The following is an 18817-nucleotide window of genomic DNA, read 5'->3' on the forward strand; positions in this document are numbered from 1 at the left end:
AAGCGAAGCACTTACTCCTGGGTAGAAGGTGACAATCAAGTCAAGGGCTAACCCTGGGGCACTGCTGCTCCCCAGAGAGACATTTTCAGGAGGAATGCTCAGTTCCTTGTCTTCCCCTGCCTCACAGACAGGAGAGCAGAGAGCAAGGGGCAGGTCTTGCAAGCCATTACATCTTGGGGGTGGCAGATGTTGCTCCCCACAAGAGTGAGCCTGCAATTAGGGCTTGCCCCCTCCCTGCATCTAGCCCCTCCATCCAACACCAGGAAGACAAGCAGGAACAGCAGTGGCTCCCCAGTGCACAGAAAAGACACACAAGGAGGTGAGACAGCTGGACAAATTTATTATAAACTTAGAATGATTCATCCCCTAAAACATGCTCCGCTGCCCACCCCCAGCACCAGCAGGGAGGGGTGCCACGGAACCAGACCAGGACCTGCTGTTTGGGCTCAGATTGTCACGGGCTGGGGAGACAGGGCTCCCCGGGGATTGTATCTGCCATAGGATCTCCTGGGGCAGAGCCAGTCTGTTTGCAGTGTCACAGAAAGGAGAGACAACTACAGCATCCACGTGTCTGGGTGCACTGGTTCAATGTCCTCACACACACTCACACTTTTGCTTTTTTTTTTTCTTTTGCCCTGCAGGTCAGCTCCCACCTTATCCAGTCCACTGACTGCAGGAGAGAGGGCTCCTGTGCAAGATACCAGTTCTGGTGGAGAATGGCTGAGGGTCCTGCAAACTGTCAGAGCCCTGAGCAATGGGGAAGGGGAGGCAACAGTTTCAGCAGCGCCTCCTTATCCCACCCCTCTCCTCTTCAAAGAGACATGAGCCTGCACCTCTAATATCCCCTGTCATGCTCAGCATGGGTGGCCGGAAGCCCCCTGAGGTGCAGAACATGTAGTGGAGGTAGGGAAGGAAAACAGCAATATGAGTATTATCAAAGAAGGGGAGGGAAGAGTCCCTGCCCACCAGCTGAGGCCCCCCAGAGCCCCTGGGTGCACCTGCTCCCTGCTCAGTGCCACCAGGCTCAGGGGTGGATGGGGACCTGGGAGGGCTGTGCAGGTGTGGGTGCACAGGTGGCTCTGCGCTCCAGGGCCAACTGCATGCTCCAGATGCTGAGGGGTCGCATGTAAGCCAGCGAGCGGTAGACCTTCTTCTCCCGATAGGCCTCTGGTGTCTGGAAAGCCATGCCCAGTTGTTCCCAAACTGTTCTGTAGCAGCCCTCGGCTGTGCGAAAGCCTTCCTCCACCAGCCCCTGCAGCAGAGAGAAGACGACCATCAGCCCTTTGACCATGCAAGCAAAAGGAGATAGAACCATATAATTGTTTTGGTTGGAAGAGACACTTAAGATCATCACGTCCAACCATTAACCTAATGCTGGCACTAAATCATGTCCTTAAGAAACTCAGCTACATGTCTTTTAAAGACCTCCAGGGACAGTGACTCAAACACTTCCCTGGGCAGCCTGTTCCAATGCCTGACAACCCCTTCTGTGAAGAAATTTTTCCTAATGTCCAATGTAAACCTCCCCTGGTGCAACTTGAGGCTGCTCCCTCTCATCCTATCACCTGCTATTTGGGAAAAGAGACCAACCCCCTCCATGCTACAGCCTCCTTTCAGGTAGTTGCAGACAGTGATAAGGTCTCCCCTCAGCCTCCTTTTCTCCAGGCTGAACAGCCCCAGCTCCCTCAGCTGCTTCTCATCAGACTTGTGCTCCAGACCCCTCAACAGCTTCATTGCCCTTCTCTGAACTCTCTCCAGCACCTCAATGTCTTTCTTGCAGTGAGGCACCCAAAACTGAACACAGGATTCGAGGGGTGGCCTCACCAGTGCTGAGTACAGGGCGATGATCACTGCCCTGGTCCTGCTGGCCACACCCGTTCTGATACAAGCCAGGATACTATTTGCCTTTTTGGCCACCTGGGCACACTGCTGACTCGTGTTCACCCAGCTGTCAATCAACATACCCAGGTCCTTTTTCCCCCGACAGCTTTCCAGCCACTCTTCCCCAGCCTGTAGCAGCCTGGGGTTGTTGTGACTCAAGTGCAGGACCTGGCACTTGGCCTTGTTGAACCTCATACAATTGGCCTCAGTTAGTCCAGGTCCCTCTGTAGAGATGGCACATGCTGAGGGGTGCAGCATCACCACTCACCTCCTGGATCATGGTGGCAGCCAAGGCATAGACAACGCCAACCCACACCTCACTGGACTGCACGCTGGAGGTGTCGGGCACCCCACTGGGTCTCATGCCATTCACCGCTCCCATTGTGCCACCGGCAAAGCCCATGACATTCTTCTCAAAGACGGTTTTGAGTGCACTGACAATATGACTCTTGGGGAAAACCTGCATAGAGAGAGAGTGTTTTGGGCTCAGCATTCATGCAGACCCCTCAGGTTGGGTCTCCAGGGAGCAGGGTTAAGTTTTCCATTAGACAGAGAACAGTGTTGCTCACTCAGTAAATACCCACCTCAAGAAAGTAACAGGAGGAAGTACAAAGCCCTTTTCCCTAAAAAGACCGAAAAAAAGAAAAAGGCAGTTGCTCAACAGAAAAGATGCTGAACTTCCTCTAGGGAGGCTGATAGCCCATCCAACTAGTGTGTCAGAGCCTCTCCCATATAGTCACTGGCCAAACTACCTTCACCTCTTGTGAGTTTGTTTTGGAAGCCTGGTCAACCAAAACATCCTCATCTTGGTATATGTTCATCACTCCTCATTTCTCAGGCTAATAACTATTCGAGGTTCAGACTTTCTCCTGGTAAAACCACTGTGCTGTTCTCTCAGCCCATCTGCACCAAGAGGCATTACAATGTCTGCCGTAGGTGGGACACTGGCAAGAAGTGGCCAAAGGACAGTCTGAAATCAGCGAGGCTGGAAGTATCATCCTGCCCAAGAGGAAGATTATGGCAAAGTTGGTCTGATGACATCAGAGTGCATCTTGCAGCTGGCAAAGTCACTGTTGTGGATACCAGTAGGTTTGTTTGGGTAAATGCTGGGAATTTTTGAAATAAAAAAAAAATATTCAGCTTCAGCTCAGGAGAAAAACAAAAAGAGGGTTTAGTCTTGAGTGATTTCAAAAGCACTTTATAATCCTTCCAATTTTGTAATCGGATGCTGACGCAAGAGTTAGTGGAGAGTTTAAGGTGAGAGAAGGTGCAGCATGGGGATAAAGAGGTCGGACTGAGATGCACAAGATGCCTGATGGTTTTCTGCGTCTGGTAAGAGAGATTTGAAACTTTTACCCCAAGTGAAAGTGAAAGACTCACAGGTCAATAGTGCTCACTGGATAAACAGCCATTTCAGATTCCCAGGAGGAAGTAAAAACCTTTCCCCTCTGATAAGGGGGAAAAAAACCAGTTGTTTGGCAAACTAAGGCCAAGAGCTCAGAACAGTTACGAGAACAGACTGAAGTATCATGCTGAGTAAACCCTTGCAGTAAAAAGTAACTCCACAAGCCAAGAAAAAACAAACAAAAAAAAATCCCAACCAACCCCACCTGAGCAAGGAAACACCTGCCAGACAAACAGAGAGCAGTGGAGCAGCAATGCAGTGAGCACTGCATTCAGATTAAAGCCTCTGTGCACAGCTGGAAGTAATTAAAGCTCCGCACTGCCTTGCTTAGCGGTAACAGAACTAGCAAGTGTTAGCACAGCGGGAGTCACCCCCGCAGTGAGAAAAGCACAGCTCCAGACTCGCTGATGTTGTAAGGGGAGGGAGGGCTGGCTCCTCGACATCCCACACCCACCTAACGGCCATAACAAGAAGTTTGCAGGGTAACCAAGATCAGGAGCCATGTCACAGAGCAACGATGACACCTACTTGCAGGAAAGGGAAGAGCCAGGCAGCTCCAAGCTCCTCAGCGCAGCCTAGGGACCTGCCAGACCTTTCTTGCCAGCCTAGTGCCACCAGAGCCACGGGAAGCAGGAGATGTGATGACACCAGACTGGAGCTTGCCGAGGCAGCACGGGCAGCCTGACCAGACAGCATTGGTAGGTTCAAAGGAAAGTCAGCAGATCGATTTTATCTACACTGAAGCCAAGCATCCCACACAGTCATTTTTCCCAGTGTGGTTCTGGAGATCAGCCCCAAGCGCTGTTAGGGAGCAGGGGTCAGAAGAGGAGTGGTATGAAGCAGTCACCTCTGGCAGAAGATTTTGGGGCACAGTTTCTTCAGGACTGGGTTACGGCTTTTCCTCCCTTTTATTTCATTACTGATCTGTGCACACAGCACGAATCTGCTAATAAGGTTACAAACAGGAATGATGTCTGCCAGGCAAGGGATCAAAATACATGGAAAAACCCCTTGATGGTTACAGTAACAGAAGAGAGAAGTTAACAAGCCCCATCTCCAGGGACCTCAAACCTCTCCAGCCAGCAGAGTGTCACCTTCAGCAACAAAAGTCTGAGGCTATGGAAAGGCAGGACTGAACCAGGTTTAACATTTCCCCTCAAAAGGGATGTTTGGGAACTACTGCATGTTGTCTGGGCTAGATTCTGCCTGGAGACCCAGACACAGCATTGGAACCCCAGCTCTAGGGACTCACACTGGGATAAATGCAGGAGGGCACAACCAAGCACCCCTTTCTTGTTAAATCATAGAATCATGGAACAGTTTGGATTGGAATGGACGTTCAAAGGTCATCCAGTCCAATCCCCTGCAATGAGCAGGGACATCTTCCACTAGATCAGGTTGCTCAGAGCCCCATCCAGCCTGGCCTTGAACATTTCCAGGGATGGGGCATTGACCACCTCTCTGGGCAACCTGGGCCAGTGTTTCACCACTCTCATCATAAAAAAAAAAAAATCTTCCTCATGTCCAGCCTGAACCTCCACTCCTTTAGTTCAAAACCATCACCCCTTGTCCTATCTCAACAGTCCCTGCTAAAATGTCTCTCTCCATCTTTCTTATAGGCCCCTTTTAAGTGCTGAAGGGCCACAATAAGGTGTCCCTGGAGCCTTCTCTTCTCCAGGGTAAATGGCACTGGGTAATGACATCCCACAACCTTCTGTTCCTCCCACCATATTCCATGTAGGACTCAGAACAATCTATGTTATTGAAAATGCCTGCCAGGTTCAGACCTAAATGTCAACCAGATTGAACAACGTCTTTATGAATTCTGACGGGATAAGACACACGCATCTACAGTACCTCTGTAGTTAGTTTGATCTCAGAATGCAGAAAATTAGATACTCAGGCATTAAAGCATTCTAGTGGAAAATTATTTTAGCTATTAGCTATCCCACAGGTGCTCCCAGGAAAGGTCACTTGAAGCTCCCCTCTGGTACCAACAGACAGTGAAATGGTACATCACCCTCACACAGCAAATCATTCCTTCCTTCAGTCACTGAAAGTGTTTTCCTGCCTATCACTTGGTCTGACAACTGTCTGTGGGTCATAAATAATCCATACAATGCTCTCCACTACTCAGTTCTGTTCCAAGTATTGCATCGCCAGCAGCTGCTCTTACCATCCCATCAGACATGAAGAGTCTCCAGCCAATTAATTCTTGTCTTGCAACTGAAGAGCAACAGACTTCAAGACCCCAAATAAGCCTTAGTTCCCTTGGATATTTATAAAGGACTTTAAACCGGGCAGCAAATTACATGTAGAAAAAGTATCATACACTTTTTTCTCCTGTTTTTAAACAAATGGCACCTTGCCGAGAGTAAACCCCAGTAGGACCTTCCTTCAAGTGTGCCAGAGATGACCATGGTTACACACCCCTGATGCACGGCCTCTTCATGAGCAGATTTTGGTTTAAGGTGGGTTCTACCAATGTGCATCCAGCAACATCCACTCAAACATGCACGACTGCAGGGGAGCGGGTTGGAACCCCCGCACCAGCCCCTAAAGCTCAACCCACACCATGTGCCAGCTCCGCTGCTCTCCTCCAGGCACAGGCCCCATCCCACCCACCCTGCACCAGGCTGCCCTTCTCTTACCTCAAACTCCCCTTGATCCAGATCACAGGCCCCAAGAAACCACTGCCCAGCACACTGGTCTGACATGATGCTGCTGGAGGTGTTGCTCCCACTACTGTCATAGTTGTAGTATTTACCTGGAAAAAAAGGCAGGAAACAGTTTTAAATCCATAGTTTAGGACCCTGACTCATGTATGCTGCCCCTACACCCCATCCCGTGAGGCAGACACATGGTAGTTTTTTCCAGAAGGCTCTCCTCTCTTTGCTTTCCCAAACCACCATACCTTTTCTGTTCCCTCCCTGGTACCTGCTCCTTCCCCTCCGCTTGGAGGAATGGCATGTCCTCTCTTTCCCCCATCCCCTGTAATGCTCCGTGATGCCAGGAATAGCTGTCCCCCTCCCAGGGGACACACGGTTCCCCACCAGTGAGTACCCACCATTCCAGAGCAGCCTCTCATATGCCTCCTTGCCCTTCCTCAGGATATCTGTGTATTTCTGCTGGGTTTCCGCATCCCCGAGCACTTCTGCCATCTTGCACATCATGCAGACAGCTGCCAGCCACAGCCCACCGCAGTACGCGCTGCCGGAGCAGGAGAGAGCGTCAGAAACATGCGACACTGCCCGGGTTGCATGGAGCTCCCAGAAGATATGGCCACCACCAGCTCTGAGCTACCTTCCCACCCCGTGGCCCCCATATCCAACCCCCACCTGCCTCTCCTGCTCACCTGGCTCCATTTACAACCCATGCATCATATGTCTGGTCAGCAAAGCCACCATTTTCGATCAGCCCATCGTTATCCACATCAAATTTCAGCTCCGACTCCATCACAGCCTGTGGGAGGGGCAGGAGATGGTCACGCAGCCCCAGCTGCCCCTCACGCTCTGCTCAGAAGCATCCATCCTCTTGGGATGTCACACAACTACCAAAGGAGGTGAGAAGTGGGGGATGCCCCATGGTCTGATCTCCTCCCAGTACCTGGCAGACTGGCCACATGTCCCGCAAGTACAGGGAGTCGTGTGTCAGGTAGTAGTCACGGTACACCTGCAGTACAAACTTCAGGTTGAGGTCCTTCCAGTTGGCCGTGTCGTGCATCAGGTAGGCATTGACACGCTGCCACGGCTCGTCAGCTAAGCAAGGATGGAACATATGCAGCAGGGCAGCAAGGAACAAACAACCCTTTTACTACCCAGGAGCAAGGTCCCAATGGTGCTGTGATAAGACAGCACTTAAATAACACGTTGCACACTGTGCCACCTCCCACTACTGCTTTGCTTCCCTCCATCTCCCTTGTACAAAGTCCATGTAGTGTGGTCTTCATTACCACCCCAAACCCCAGCCAATCTTTTCATTCCCAGAAAACAGGGTATTCCATGCACCATACCCCTTCCCCACAGCTTGGGAATTAATTTCTCTGAGAAGAGACCCTCATGATCATCAAGTCCAACTGTTAACCTAGCACTAGCACTAAACCATGTCCCCAGGAGCCTCATCTATACATCTTTTAAACACCTTCACAGATGGTGACTCAACCACTTCCCTGGGCAGCCTGTTCCAGTGTTTTACAACACTTGCAGTGAAAAAATTTCTAATATCTAATCTGAACCTCCCTTGACGCAACTTGAGGACCTTTTCCCTCATCCTATCACTTGTTTCTGTGGAGAAGAGACCAACACCCTCCATGCTACAACCTCCTTTCAGGTAGTTGCAGACAGTGATAAGGTCTCCCCTCAGCCTCCTTTTCTCCAGGCTGAACAGCCCCAGCTCCCTCAGCTGCTTCTCATCAGACTTGTGCTCCAGACCCCTCACCAGCTCCATTCCCTTCTCTGAACTCTCTCCAGCACCTCAATGTCTTTCTTGTAGTGAGGGGCCCAAAACTGAACACAGGATTCGAGGTGCAGCCTCACCAGTGCTGAGTACAGGGGGATGATCACTGCCCTGGTCCTGCTGGCCACACCCGTTCTGATACAAGCCAGGATGCTGTTGGGCTTTTTGGCCACCTGGGCACACTACTGGGTCATGTTCAGAAAGTTGTGTGAGCCATGCACAATCTCTTCCTCACAGCAAGCCTACCCAGACCGCTCACCTGGGTCCCCAATGTCATGCGGCACCACGTTCTTCGTCTTCACCGGGCCTGTCTGACCACACATTAAGTACTGCCGGGGTTGGACATCCTCATTCACCACTGTGACAGCTGGAGAGGACACAGAACAAGGGACATGAGAAAGGCAGCAGGCACTGCAGCAGCAAGCTCTAGGCAAAGGCAGGGCCACCAGCACACCAGGCTGCCCTTTGGGGCTTTTGCTGAAAGATCACAGCTCTCTGCAAAGGACTGAGGGGACACCAGGCTGCTCATAGTCTCCTCTGAGCAAGGGACATGCAACTGCCACCACCCCCTTAAGCAAGGTGGTGGCAGCACCCGGGGCTGGAAGGGAACCCCAGTAGGCTCAGCCCTTCCACAGCCCAGCAAAGAGCTGTGTTCTACCAGTGGCTGGGACACCATCAAGCAGCCTCCAAGCCCACCCAAAGCATCAAGGTCTGCAAACAGTTCCATGGTTCTCCTTCACAAGGGCCATGGAGAGAGCTGGTGAGACCAGGAACTCCCTCAGGGCAGGTAGAGTCAGCTGTGCACCCACAGTGCAGCAAGAAGTCATCCAGTGCTGGGCAGAGGGATGTTGAAAGGCAGCAGCATTAGAGGTTTGCAAGTTCCGGGCGCAGCAGAGAGGCTGGAGGGGAACACTGGCTCCACGGCACAGATTTCTACGGCAGATGCCGTCCCAAATTCTCCTCTTCCCTAGGTAAAGACATCATCAGGCACCATACCAGGTTCTCCTGGGACACTTACCAACGTCATACTGCAGGCTGATCTGCAGCTTGGGCCACAGCATGACGAGAGCAAAGGAGGCATAGAAGTGGACATCATAGGTGTTGTACATCCGGTACTCCTGGCCTGGAAGGACCAGGGAGACTGTGAGGGATGTGAGACCCACCACAGGGAAGGGAAAGGAGGGGCAGGTCCTCCCTCCCACATGGCCCAGGAGGGTGGGATCTTTTCCAGCATGGGCAGGGGCTCCCATCAGAAGTGCGTTTTATTCTCGACATAGAACATGCAGGGGTTTGGAGAAGACCTCATGCCATATCCTACAGGGCTGGTCCTGCAAGGGGTTTTGCTGGGAACAGCATTGCTCGCTCCCCATCAGGGTGTGAAAAGCATCCCCATGGCAGGTTAAAAACCACTTGGTGAAAGCAACAGGGAGGGCTGAGTTGGAACCATCCATCACATCCCTATGAGTTACCTTCCAAATAAGCAAACCTTCCATACTCCTGCAGGACAGGGAGGAGGTTGGAGAGGCCAGACCCCGCCGGCCCCTGCAGGTCCTCAGTGCAGCAGTCTGGGGGCAACTCCACCCAGATGGTGCCCCCATCCGTTAGGAAGTACAGCTCATTGAAGAGGGCCGACTTGTACCAGGAAGGCAGCTGGCTGTGGGCAAGAGGGAGACTCAACCACAGTAGCCAAGGTGGAGATGCTCCTGCTCTGAACCAGCCCCAGAAGGCGAACAGGAAGGTGCTCCTGTCTAACCTACCTGTTCTCCAGGATGGGATTCTGCCACGCTTCAATCTTCCTCTCCCACTCCTCGTAGTGGGTCAGGGCGTGATGTGACAGGGCAGGAGCAGCATCACCTCTACTGCCAAAAAAACGGGTGTACCGCCTACCAAGAGGGGGTTTGGTGAGTACACTGTGGGCTCAGGCTGGGAAGCCCACCCAGTCACCAGAGAGGGGCTGGATGATAGTGAACGCCACAATAACACAACTGACAGTGCAGGGGTGTTGAGGAGCATGGCTGGGGAGAAGGTCCCCTCCGTGAGCTGGCAGGGCCACAGCCACAGGGAACAGGTGGCACAAGGTTCCCTAAGTGGCAATCAAGCCTGGGGGCAGGGAGAAGGGGACTTTGGGGACGTGAGCCAAGCCCACTGGAGACAACCAATCACCCACCCACCTGAAGTGCAGCTTCTCCTTGGAGCCAAAGTAGATACCAGGCATGTCCCAAGCCAGTGCCAGCTCCAGTGTTCTGTGCCCCTGGGCGGGCACTCTGCAGCTGGCACACACTGCGGCTGCTGTCACCTCCCCCTTCTCTGTTGGGCTGCTTTTACCTGTTAGGACAAAAAAAAAAAACATTCACAAGTGGCCAAGGAAGCCTATGGGGGGGTGATTGACGCTCAAACAGGCCCCGAGGGGAATACAACTATTCGGGCATGCCCCAGCCCCCTTGCAACCTGGAGGGCACATTCCCAGGGTTTTGAGGGATGACATTACTGCACGTGAGTAACCACTTTTTGCAAGCAGGAAAATACACCTGCCATGGGTGGAGGAGTTAAAAAGGTCAAAGCAGAGGAACAAATCAGGCAGGAAAAGCCACCAGGCACGAGTGGAAGGGACAGAGCACCCCATGACTTTGTAACTGCACCGCACTCAGAGACACTGTGTGTGACTTTGTAGTGACAGTCATCACTCCCAGCTTCTTGCAGAGTGCTTGAACTGTGCCTGTATGCAAGTAAAGCCCTGAGGCAGCTGGATAATTATATCCTAGTTCTGACATGTGGAACAGGTAAACTCATTAAAGCAACAACTTCAACAGAAGCCCAGATCCTGACTATGATAATGCCTGGCAAGCACGAAGGAAAACCACATCCCAGTAGCCTGGAGAACTCTGAGTGCATCCAGGCAGGAAACTTAGTTTTCCAGAAATATTTATGTAAACAATTTCATGATTTAAGCTTCAAGAAGTCTTGTGAAGGCCCAGTGCCAGCATCACTAGTTTGTCAGCATCATCCATGTTCAAAAGCTGGCAGAGACTTCAGGTGAATGGTCACCTTTAATCAGAGTAAGAGGTTAGCAGCAAGTGCTGGGAGATGCCACCCTGCTTCAAGGCTTCTGCCAAGGGAGTGAGCAGACAACTGAGGATGATGCAGAAGTATCAAAGGAATACCAGAGACCTTCGGGGACCCGATGTAGTAATGAAAGAGCAGTAAGTGATAGCAGTATTGACCCAAAGGACTGCAAAATGCCCACTAGAACGAACCTGACAGGGCCCAGCTCGCAGATTTGGCAATGGGAACTCAGGGAAGGTGGCTGGGCATCACCCTGGCTACTCAGCAGAAATCTCAACTCAGTGTGCAACCCCACACAGACTAACTAGATATTGACATGTGCAACTGATACAGCAGAGAACAGCCTTAAAGTGGTGGCAACAGCTTTTGGAGAACCTCCATGAGGGCAGCGTGACAAGCAATGGGAAATTCAGACACCGGCTAAAGCTGAGAATGAACCACATCACTGAGAGCTTCCTGTGATGGCACCAATGTGGCCCGAGGGAAGTAAACCCACCCTTGTTTGCGTGCCCTGTGCCCAACCACCAGCACAGCCACCTGTTCCTCCTGCTCCGCCTGACCCATCCCAGAGGATGGAGGGACTCACCAGCAGGAGAATCCAGCTGTCCGTCCTGCAGGAGATCCTGCCACACCTCCCTGCCCGATCCTGCTGGATTGAACGCTGTGAGGTGGGTGACTCCCACACCAGCCTGGGGAAAGGAAAAGCATCATCAGGAGTCAGTACCTCTGAGGAACAGATGCAGGGCCACCGCCTCCAACAATACCAGGATCTCAGACTCATCCCCTGCATGCTACCCAGCAGCGCTAACTCCAAACCTACTCATTTGCTGTTCTGCAAGCTTCATCCACTCTCTCCTGGCACCCACCCCCAAAGAAAGTGACCTTGGGGAAATTTTGAGGGTGATAAAATACTGCGACAGGTTGTCCCGGAAAGTGGTAGATGCCCCATCCCTGGAGACATCCAAGGCCAGGCTGGATGGGGCTCTGAGCAACCTGAACTAGTGGAAGATGTCCCTGCTTATGACAGCACGGGTTGGAGTACATGACCTTTGAAGGTCCCTTCCAAACCAAATTATGCTATGATTCTATGACTTTAAGTCATTCCCCCATGCCTGCCCCAGCAGTCAGGCAAGTGCTGAGGACCAGTGCCGACCCCAACCCACCACACACACATCCATACCAGCTGTCTGAAAGCAGCCACCCCACATTCAGCAGGGTTGTACAATCCTCCCCAGCAGAAACCATACCACCAGTGCCAGCTCTTTACCTTCTCCCGGGCAGAGATGGCGAAGGTGAAAGGGTTGACAGGAGTGCAGTGGTGCAGCAGGACTCCAGCAACCCGCTCACCCTCCTTCTCAAAGGTAAAGGGCTCATTCCAGTGCCCTCCACTTCTGTCCTCCTTTGTTCCCGTCCCATTCTGCAGGCTGAACATGATGGAGACATCCACGTCCTCATCCCTCCCATTCTCCACCTCCCAGATGAACACTCCCACTGGCAGGCTGGAGTCCTGGCAGAGACAAACAACACCATGTACAGGGCTGGTGCTCCACGGTTAGCCATCAGAACATCACTTCTGCTGCCAAGAATACTGTGCAGGATGCAGACGCAACAGCACTGCAAACAACTTGGTTTCCAAGTCTGCTGCCAAGCTGGGGAGCATCAGCACAAGCAGAGGATTTTAGGGGCCAGGTAACACAAAAATCTGATCACAAGCCTTGGGCTAGCAAACCCTACACCAGGCAACACACAGGTGGAAAGCAACATTTACAGTTCAGAGGAGTGTCTAACCGCTTATCTACTCAACAAGCTGACACAAGCCCACGTGCTTCGCTGGGGTAAGAGGAAGGTCAGGCTTGTCAGCAGCGCAGCCTCACGCCCTCGCCCGCCCGGGGCTGTGAGTGAGCACGAGCAGCATGCATGAGCAGCCAGGTATCCCTCACTGCTGTCCTAGAGCTTCTGCATTGCTGCTGGGCTTCCTCCTGCCTGGGAGCATTACTGAGCTGAAAGACAGGGAAATGTTGGGAAAGCCCATCTAACAGGCAGTTCTTCCCTTAGGGAGGGCAGACAGAAACCAGCTTGAACACTATCAGGAACACCCAGCCAACAAACTAATTCACAAGTCCAAGCTGAGGGCTTCCCAAGATGTTACCACTGGATCCACCAAGCAGTAAGGTCACAGCTCTGGACCTGCCACTCTGGGTGCAGAGGAGCTGGGATGGTCAGAGGACAAAACCAAAGGCAGAGAAGAAGTAGTACGAAGAACCAAAGCACAGGTCAGAGGGGAAAGAAGCAGCTGCCAGAGCCAAGGCATAACCCTTCTAGCACCAACTGCCCCAGGAGGGGCAAAACCTTCCAGGGTCCCACTTTTCCACACCTGGCAGCTGGCACTAGGAACACAGTCTGAGGACAGAAGAGACCAGGCTGGGAAAGAACAGTAGCTTCCCCATCCCTTGAGCCATGGACAGCCAACCTGGAGAGGCTATGAGCAACCCGATCTAGTTGGAGATGTCCCTGCTCATGGCAGGGGGGTTGGACGAGGGGTTGGAGACCTATTCTACGATTAACAAGGCAGTAAACCTGGAAGTCTTCAGGCAACGCTAAGCTGGGCAGGAGGACAAGGAAGTCCTCTATTGGATGATCCCTGGACACATGTCCAATGTTCAAGGGTCAAAAATCCACCCGTTTCAAGCCTCTACTACCCAAATGGGATGCATTGAGCTCAGACAGCCAAGGGCCTGTCCTGTGGGCATCTCACAGGACAGCCTTGTCTCTGCCATGCCAGTTCTTTCCCCCTCCCATATAGGCAGTTCTGCCAAGTCCCTGCCAACCTGCTCCACAAGAGCCATGCTGCTGCAGCACCGTGTGGCCTGCTGTTCCCACGGAACAGGCTGCAGCCAGTGTGGAGCCATCACTTCCTTACCTTGTAGTCATGAGGGATGACAGGAGAGATCTGGCGGCAAGTAAGCACCACATTTTGCCCTGGGAGCTCGTAGACCATCCAGGCATGGGGGTACAGGGCATGGTAGAAGGCGTAGTGGCCACAGTAGCCCCAGTTCCATCCCTGCAGAGTGCTGGGTCTCTCCATAGACAGGACCTGCTGGTAAACAGTCTGCCCCTTGCAACGCAGGCACACTGTGAACTGGGGAGAGGAGCACATGCAGGGAGTGAGAGGAGCCCAAGAGCAGAGGTCTCAGCACTGTTCGCACCACCCCTTGCAGACCCTGTGGCACCTACCTGGTCAGCAATGACTATTTCATAGTGATAAATTCCAGGGTTCAGCTGCCAGCGGCAGAACTCGCCCCGCCAGCCACGGGTGATGGTGCCTCCTCCGATCCCGCCCAGCGGGCACCCTGGCAAAGACACCTGAAATTAACACCCTTGCTCCTCTCTGTGGTGGAATCTGCCCCACAAACCCCCACATTCAGCTCCAGGGGCCCCTCGGCACTGCCCGCACCCCAGAAGTCCCTTGACCCATTCCCTGCCTCCTGCACCTTGATGGGCCCATGTGAATCCCTTCCCACCCAGCACACTGGGCATTGCACCACCCCAGTGCCCAAACTGGAGGCTGACCATAGATCTGCTGCAGAGGAACAGCACACAAGAGGTCAATGAAGGCAGGTTTCTTCTCTATGCGGGTCTTCTTCAACCACCACCTGAAGTATCTGCAAGGGAAAGAGAGGCATAAGAGTTGGTGTCGCTGTCCCTTTGGTGCCACTGGGCAGAATGTGACTAGCACATGTTGCAGCTGTTCCTCTTGTAGACACATACAATGGGAACCTGTGTCCCAGATCGCATGGGGTGGCAGCCCCTGCCATCCCCCTGTAGTGCAGATCGTTCAGCGGGTAGAACACAGGCAGTTCAGGGTTTCCTGCAAGGGCACAGCACAAAACCAGACCTCTCCAATAGCCAGGTCGTGCAGGGACAGAAGGCTCTCCCAGATGGCCATGGAGAAGTGGGAATACACACAAGGACCACCATGACCACCTCCATGCCTGGTAGGGCACATCCTGCTAAGGAAGGCCTGAGAGTGGAGGCACAAACCCATGGAAGCCATCAGCTCTTGGGATGTCAGCTTTAATTTTGCATGTCCCCACTGTCACACACAGTCGTGCCACATCCACAGGGGCAGGTGGTACAGGGCAGCCTTGCCCTGGAGAAGGTGATGCTAGCTGTCTGCAGGATCCTGGGGACTCACCTCTGCTCACACACCAGAAACACAGCCGGGCACTGCCCATCAGATGATTCCCAGGCCTTTGGGTGAGAAATTAAGAGACACACAAACAGGAGTACACTTGCACCTGGGTGTGCCAGCACCACTCCAGGCAAGAGGCACAGGGCTGGGCTCCGACTCGGTGCTTGTAAAGGACTGGCTTTTGCTAATGAACCGCCTGAAGTTAAATCTTCTATACAGAGACAATTAGCATACGGAAAACTACTACCAGACCAGAAGCGGTTGCTGAACTTCCACCAGTGAACAGACAGGCAAGACCCAACCGGCAGCTCCATGGCTCTGGGCGCCAGGAACCCCCGCAGTGGGAACATCCCTGAGCTACCTACACCACCAATGTTTTATTGCTGAGAGGAGAAACCCACCCCAGCCAGGAACCCACAGCCTGTCCCACTCTCATGGCTCGTGGGATGCAGGGCCCAGACAATGGGCAGTGGGTGAGCACAGATACCGCTGAACAGGTACCCCCAGGAGCAAGAGGGAGAGGCTCTTTCATGACACCCCCTGATCCTGCGCACTCCTCCCCAGAAAAAAAAAAAAAAAGCAACCCACACTTGCCTTTTCAGCTGCATGGTCACTGGACATTCACCTTTATTCACTAAATCCCTCTCAGCGCGAGATTTTCCAAGTTGCAGACTCACAGGACCCGACGGCAGCCTGCTCTCCACTCCTATGTACTCACCCTCATGTTTGACTGTTTAAGGACATTTTGCCTGCAGAGGTCCAGGGCACCACAAGAACCAGCCTGTCCTGCATGACTGCCCTGAATCAGGGCCTGCTGCTATCTTTGAGCTACATCTGCTGCCACTGCTCTTCTCCCAGCTGAGACAGCCCTGGCTTTATGCTGCTGAGGCAAGGTTTTGTCAGCACGCTCCCTCTCTCTCAAGGAAATTATTATTTTTTAACCCAGCATCAGGGAGCCAGCTCAGCTGCTTCCCCAGCAGGTTTCTGGTGACGAGAATAAGGTACACAGGCAGAGTGGCTGCAGCACGGCCCAGTGGGGCACCCCAGCACCTTGAGAAAGAGGTGACAGAGGGATTTCAAAAGGTTTTTCCACAAGCACACAGCAGGAGAGCTTTGAGATTTATAGCAGCCACTTCCCGAGCTGTTTTGCCATCTCAGCAGCAAATTCTTCCCCTGCCAGCTTCCCCCAAAATCACACAAGCAAAGAGAAAAAGGTGTTGGATGCCCAACAGCTAGCTATTAATAGCTCTGCCAGGAGAAAGTCTTCACATTCTGCAGCATTGAAAGCTCTGCCAGGGCCAGAGAGTATTTCTTTCCCTTCGAATTAGCAGTGGATTAAAACCTGTCCAGACATCACCCAGTTGTTTTGGATCCATGCCATGGCACACCAGCCACCTCTGTGGAAACCCACCTGCACCTCTTCTCCTGCCACTCCAACGCAAGCACCTGCCCCAGGCCAAATGTTCATAGGACCTTTTCTTTCCAGATTTACAGCTGTGGGTGTTCTCTCGCAGGAGTTAAACCAATGAGCCCTAATTAACAAAAATCACAAATCAGGGCTATCAACACCACCGGCCATGATAACTCGAGCAGGGGCTGGTACAGCAGGAGAGGACGCCCATCAGCCAGAGGGTTAACTCAGCACAATGCCACGTCAACCCAGGATGTGGTGGCTCCCCTGCAGGTCCTAGACTTCCTCAGCTGGAGACATGCAGCAACCCCAAGGCACTTCCAGCCACCTCAGGAGGTACAAGCACCTGCACCAGGTGACTTTGCACTTGATGCACCAAGTCATGCCAGACTGAGAGCACCTCTGGCATGGAGGCCCAAAAGAGAAGGGCTGCTGCTCACCACAGGTCATTTGAGAGAGGGCACACCAACCTACAGGGCTCCAGAGGTTCAGATGCCTGCACCGTGCCGTGGGACCAAGCTCCAGGCTCCTCTTGCAGCACCAGTACCCAGGTTTCATCCAGCTGGCTGCCTCCACCAGGCAGACACACGGCTGCCCACCAATGCCAGCAGCACGCAGCCTCCCACGCAGCCTCACATTCCTGCATTAGCTGCCCTTTACCAGACAACACCATTCCCCTCGGGCTTAAATTCAAACCCAAGCAGGTATTTCTCGCCACTCTGGCCCTTCTTCTCCTCCACTCTCTAGGCTGGAGTCTCCTTAAAATGAAGATTTGCCCTGCACAAGTATTTTGAGATCACAACCAAATTACTGACTAAATTTGTAGAAGGGGAAGATACAGTGGTTTGACTATTAGCTTCTTCCTGAAAAGCCCTTAAAGCCTTTTTCTAGGATTGATACAAGACACTTCCATTCTGAGACCCCAGTGAGAACAGGCCAGGGGTGGCCTCCCCAAACTGGCATGGAGGCAATCACCTCTCTTCCCTACTCACCTCACCAGAACTTCACGCTTTCCCACGTGCTCAGTTCATCCCAACCTGCTGTGGCAGCTTTTCCAGCCACTTTTATCTCTGGCTCACAACCCACATTCTGCCTTCCTTGATGCCCAGGCTCACACCAAGGATGTCTCAGGTCAGACCAGCATCCTTTGCACCCCTGAAGCAATCTGCTATCTCATCCTTCATCAGGCTTTGCAGGAAGCAGCTTTGCAAGCAGCAGCCTCTAAGGACATGGAGCAGGAAAAAGGCTCAGAAAATGGAGGCAGGAGGGATAAAGCAACCATAAGGAAATAAATCACACTGTCATCAGTTTCAATATTCAAAGTATATAAACACCACCAGCATGCAGGCAGCAGTCCTAAGGTTAAAATAACAAGCCTGTTTCTCATGCGCATTTTTCCCGGTTACTTTCAGCTCAACCTAATGCAATTTCGGGAGAAGTGCCCATTCCTAAACCTGCCACAGAACACAGCATTTCAAAAATCCTCCCAGTTAAACTCGAGTTTAATCTCCATCTGCCAAAAATCGCCTTATGCAAGGGGCTGAGCACCTGACAGCAGGAAGATGCGGTAATGCTGGGCACGAGCAGCCTGCCTTGGGGCTGGGAGAAGGGGGTCCATTCCCCACCATCACCCCTAGAATCGATGTCCCAAGCCTTCCCAGCTACTGCTCGGTTTGGGAGAATGTGAGCTTTGGGTGCTCCCTCTAAGCCAGGTTCAGACCCTGTGCATCAGTGCCGCCTGTGCTGGCGCCAGGCCGGCGGGTGGGTGCTGACAGCTCGGGGCAGAAGCGGCTCCCTCCAGCCCGGGCCCTTCCGTGAGCCGCCATACTCTGCCGTCCGTGCACCGGGGCATCGCCGCTGTCTCCTCGGGACAAGACGCCTTCAGCACCGAGGGGCTTAACCACGGCGAGGTGCTCCCATACCCTATCCCCGGGAAACTGCCTTGTCCCCCCCACCTCCCAGAGTGTTCCCGGTCCCCGTTTCCCCCATCCCCACCCCGTACCGCAAGCCGAGGCCGACGTGCCGCAGGACCTCACGGAGCGACAGGTCGCCGGGACCGTAGGGCTGCCACGGTTCCTCGAAGCGATGCGCCAGGCAGACGCGCCAGCCGAACGCCGCCACGCCGCGGCCCTGCGCCGCCCCCTCGTACCGCCGCACCAGCGGCCGCGGCCCCGCCGCCGCCGCCGCCTCCGCCGCCATCGCCGCCCCCCGCCCCGCTCGCGCCCTCTTCACCGCGCGCGCTGCCACGCCACGCCCCGTCCCGTCCCGTCCCGCCCCGCCCGCGCCCCCGGGGCACGGGGGACCGGCGCGCCGCGGAGCGCGTCCGGAAACCCGGACCCGCCCCGCCGCCGGCTGGACCTGTGATCCCAACGGCGCCCGGCGGAGCGGCGCCCGAGAGCTCCCGAAAGGC

General features: G+C 53.5%; 1 protein-coding gene across 1 annotated transcript; it reads right to left on the reverse strand.

The window, feature by feature from the left end:
- Positions 1 to 320: 320 nt before the first annotated feature.
- GBA2 (glucosylceramidase beta 2) lies at positions 321 to 18621 on the reverse strand. The gene is given in 18 exon segments (XM_065861317.2): positions 321 to 1053; positions 1055 to 1252; positions 2150 to 2341; positions 5938 to 6053; positions 6354 to 6496; positions 6642 to 6748; positions 6893 to 7044; positions 8001 to 8108; positions 8760 to 8864; positions 9211 to 9395; positions 9499 to 9624; positions 9913 to 10066; positions 11391 to 11493; positions 12072 to 12311; positions 13725 to 13943; positions 14039 to 14154; positions 14375 to 14466; positions 18410 to 18621. Coding segments are annotated over 18 exon segments (2829 nt in total). The 5' UTR covers positions 18607 to 18621; the 3' UTR covers positions 321 to 777.
- Between the last annotated feature and the right edge of the window lie 196 nt (positions 18622 to 18817).

This window comes from Patagioenas fasciata, chromosome Z, assembly GCF_037038585.1.
Source record: "Patagioenas fasciata isolate bPatFas1 chromosome Z, bPatFas1.hap1, whole genome shotgun sequence".
Taxonomy (NCBI): domain Eukaryota; kingdom Metazoa; phylum Chordata; class Aves; order Columbiformes; family Columbidae; genus Patagioenas; species Patagioenas fasciata.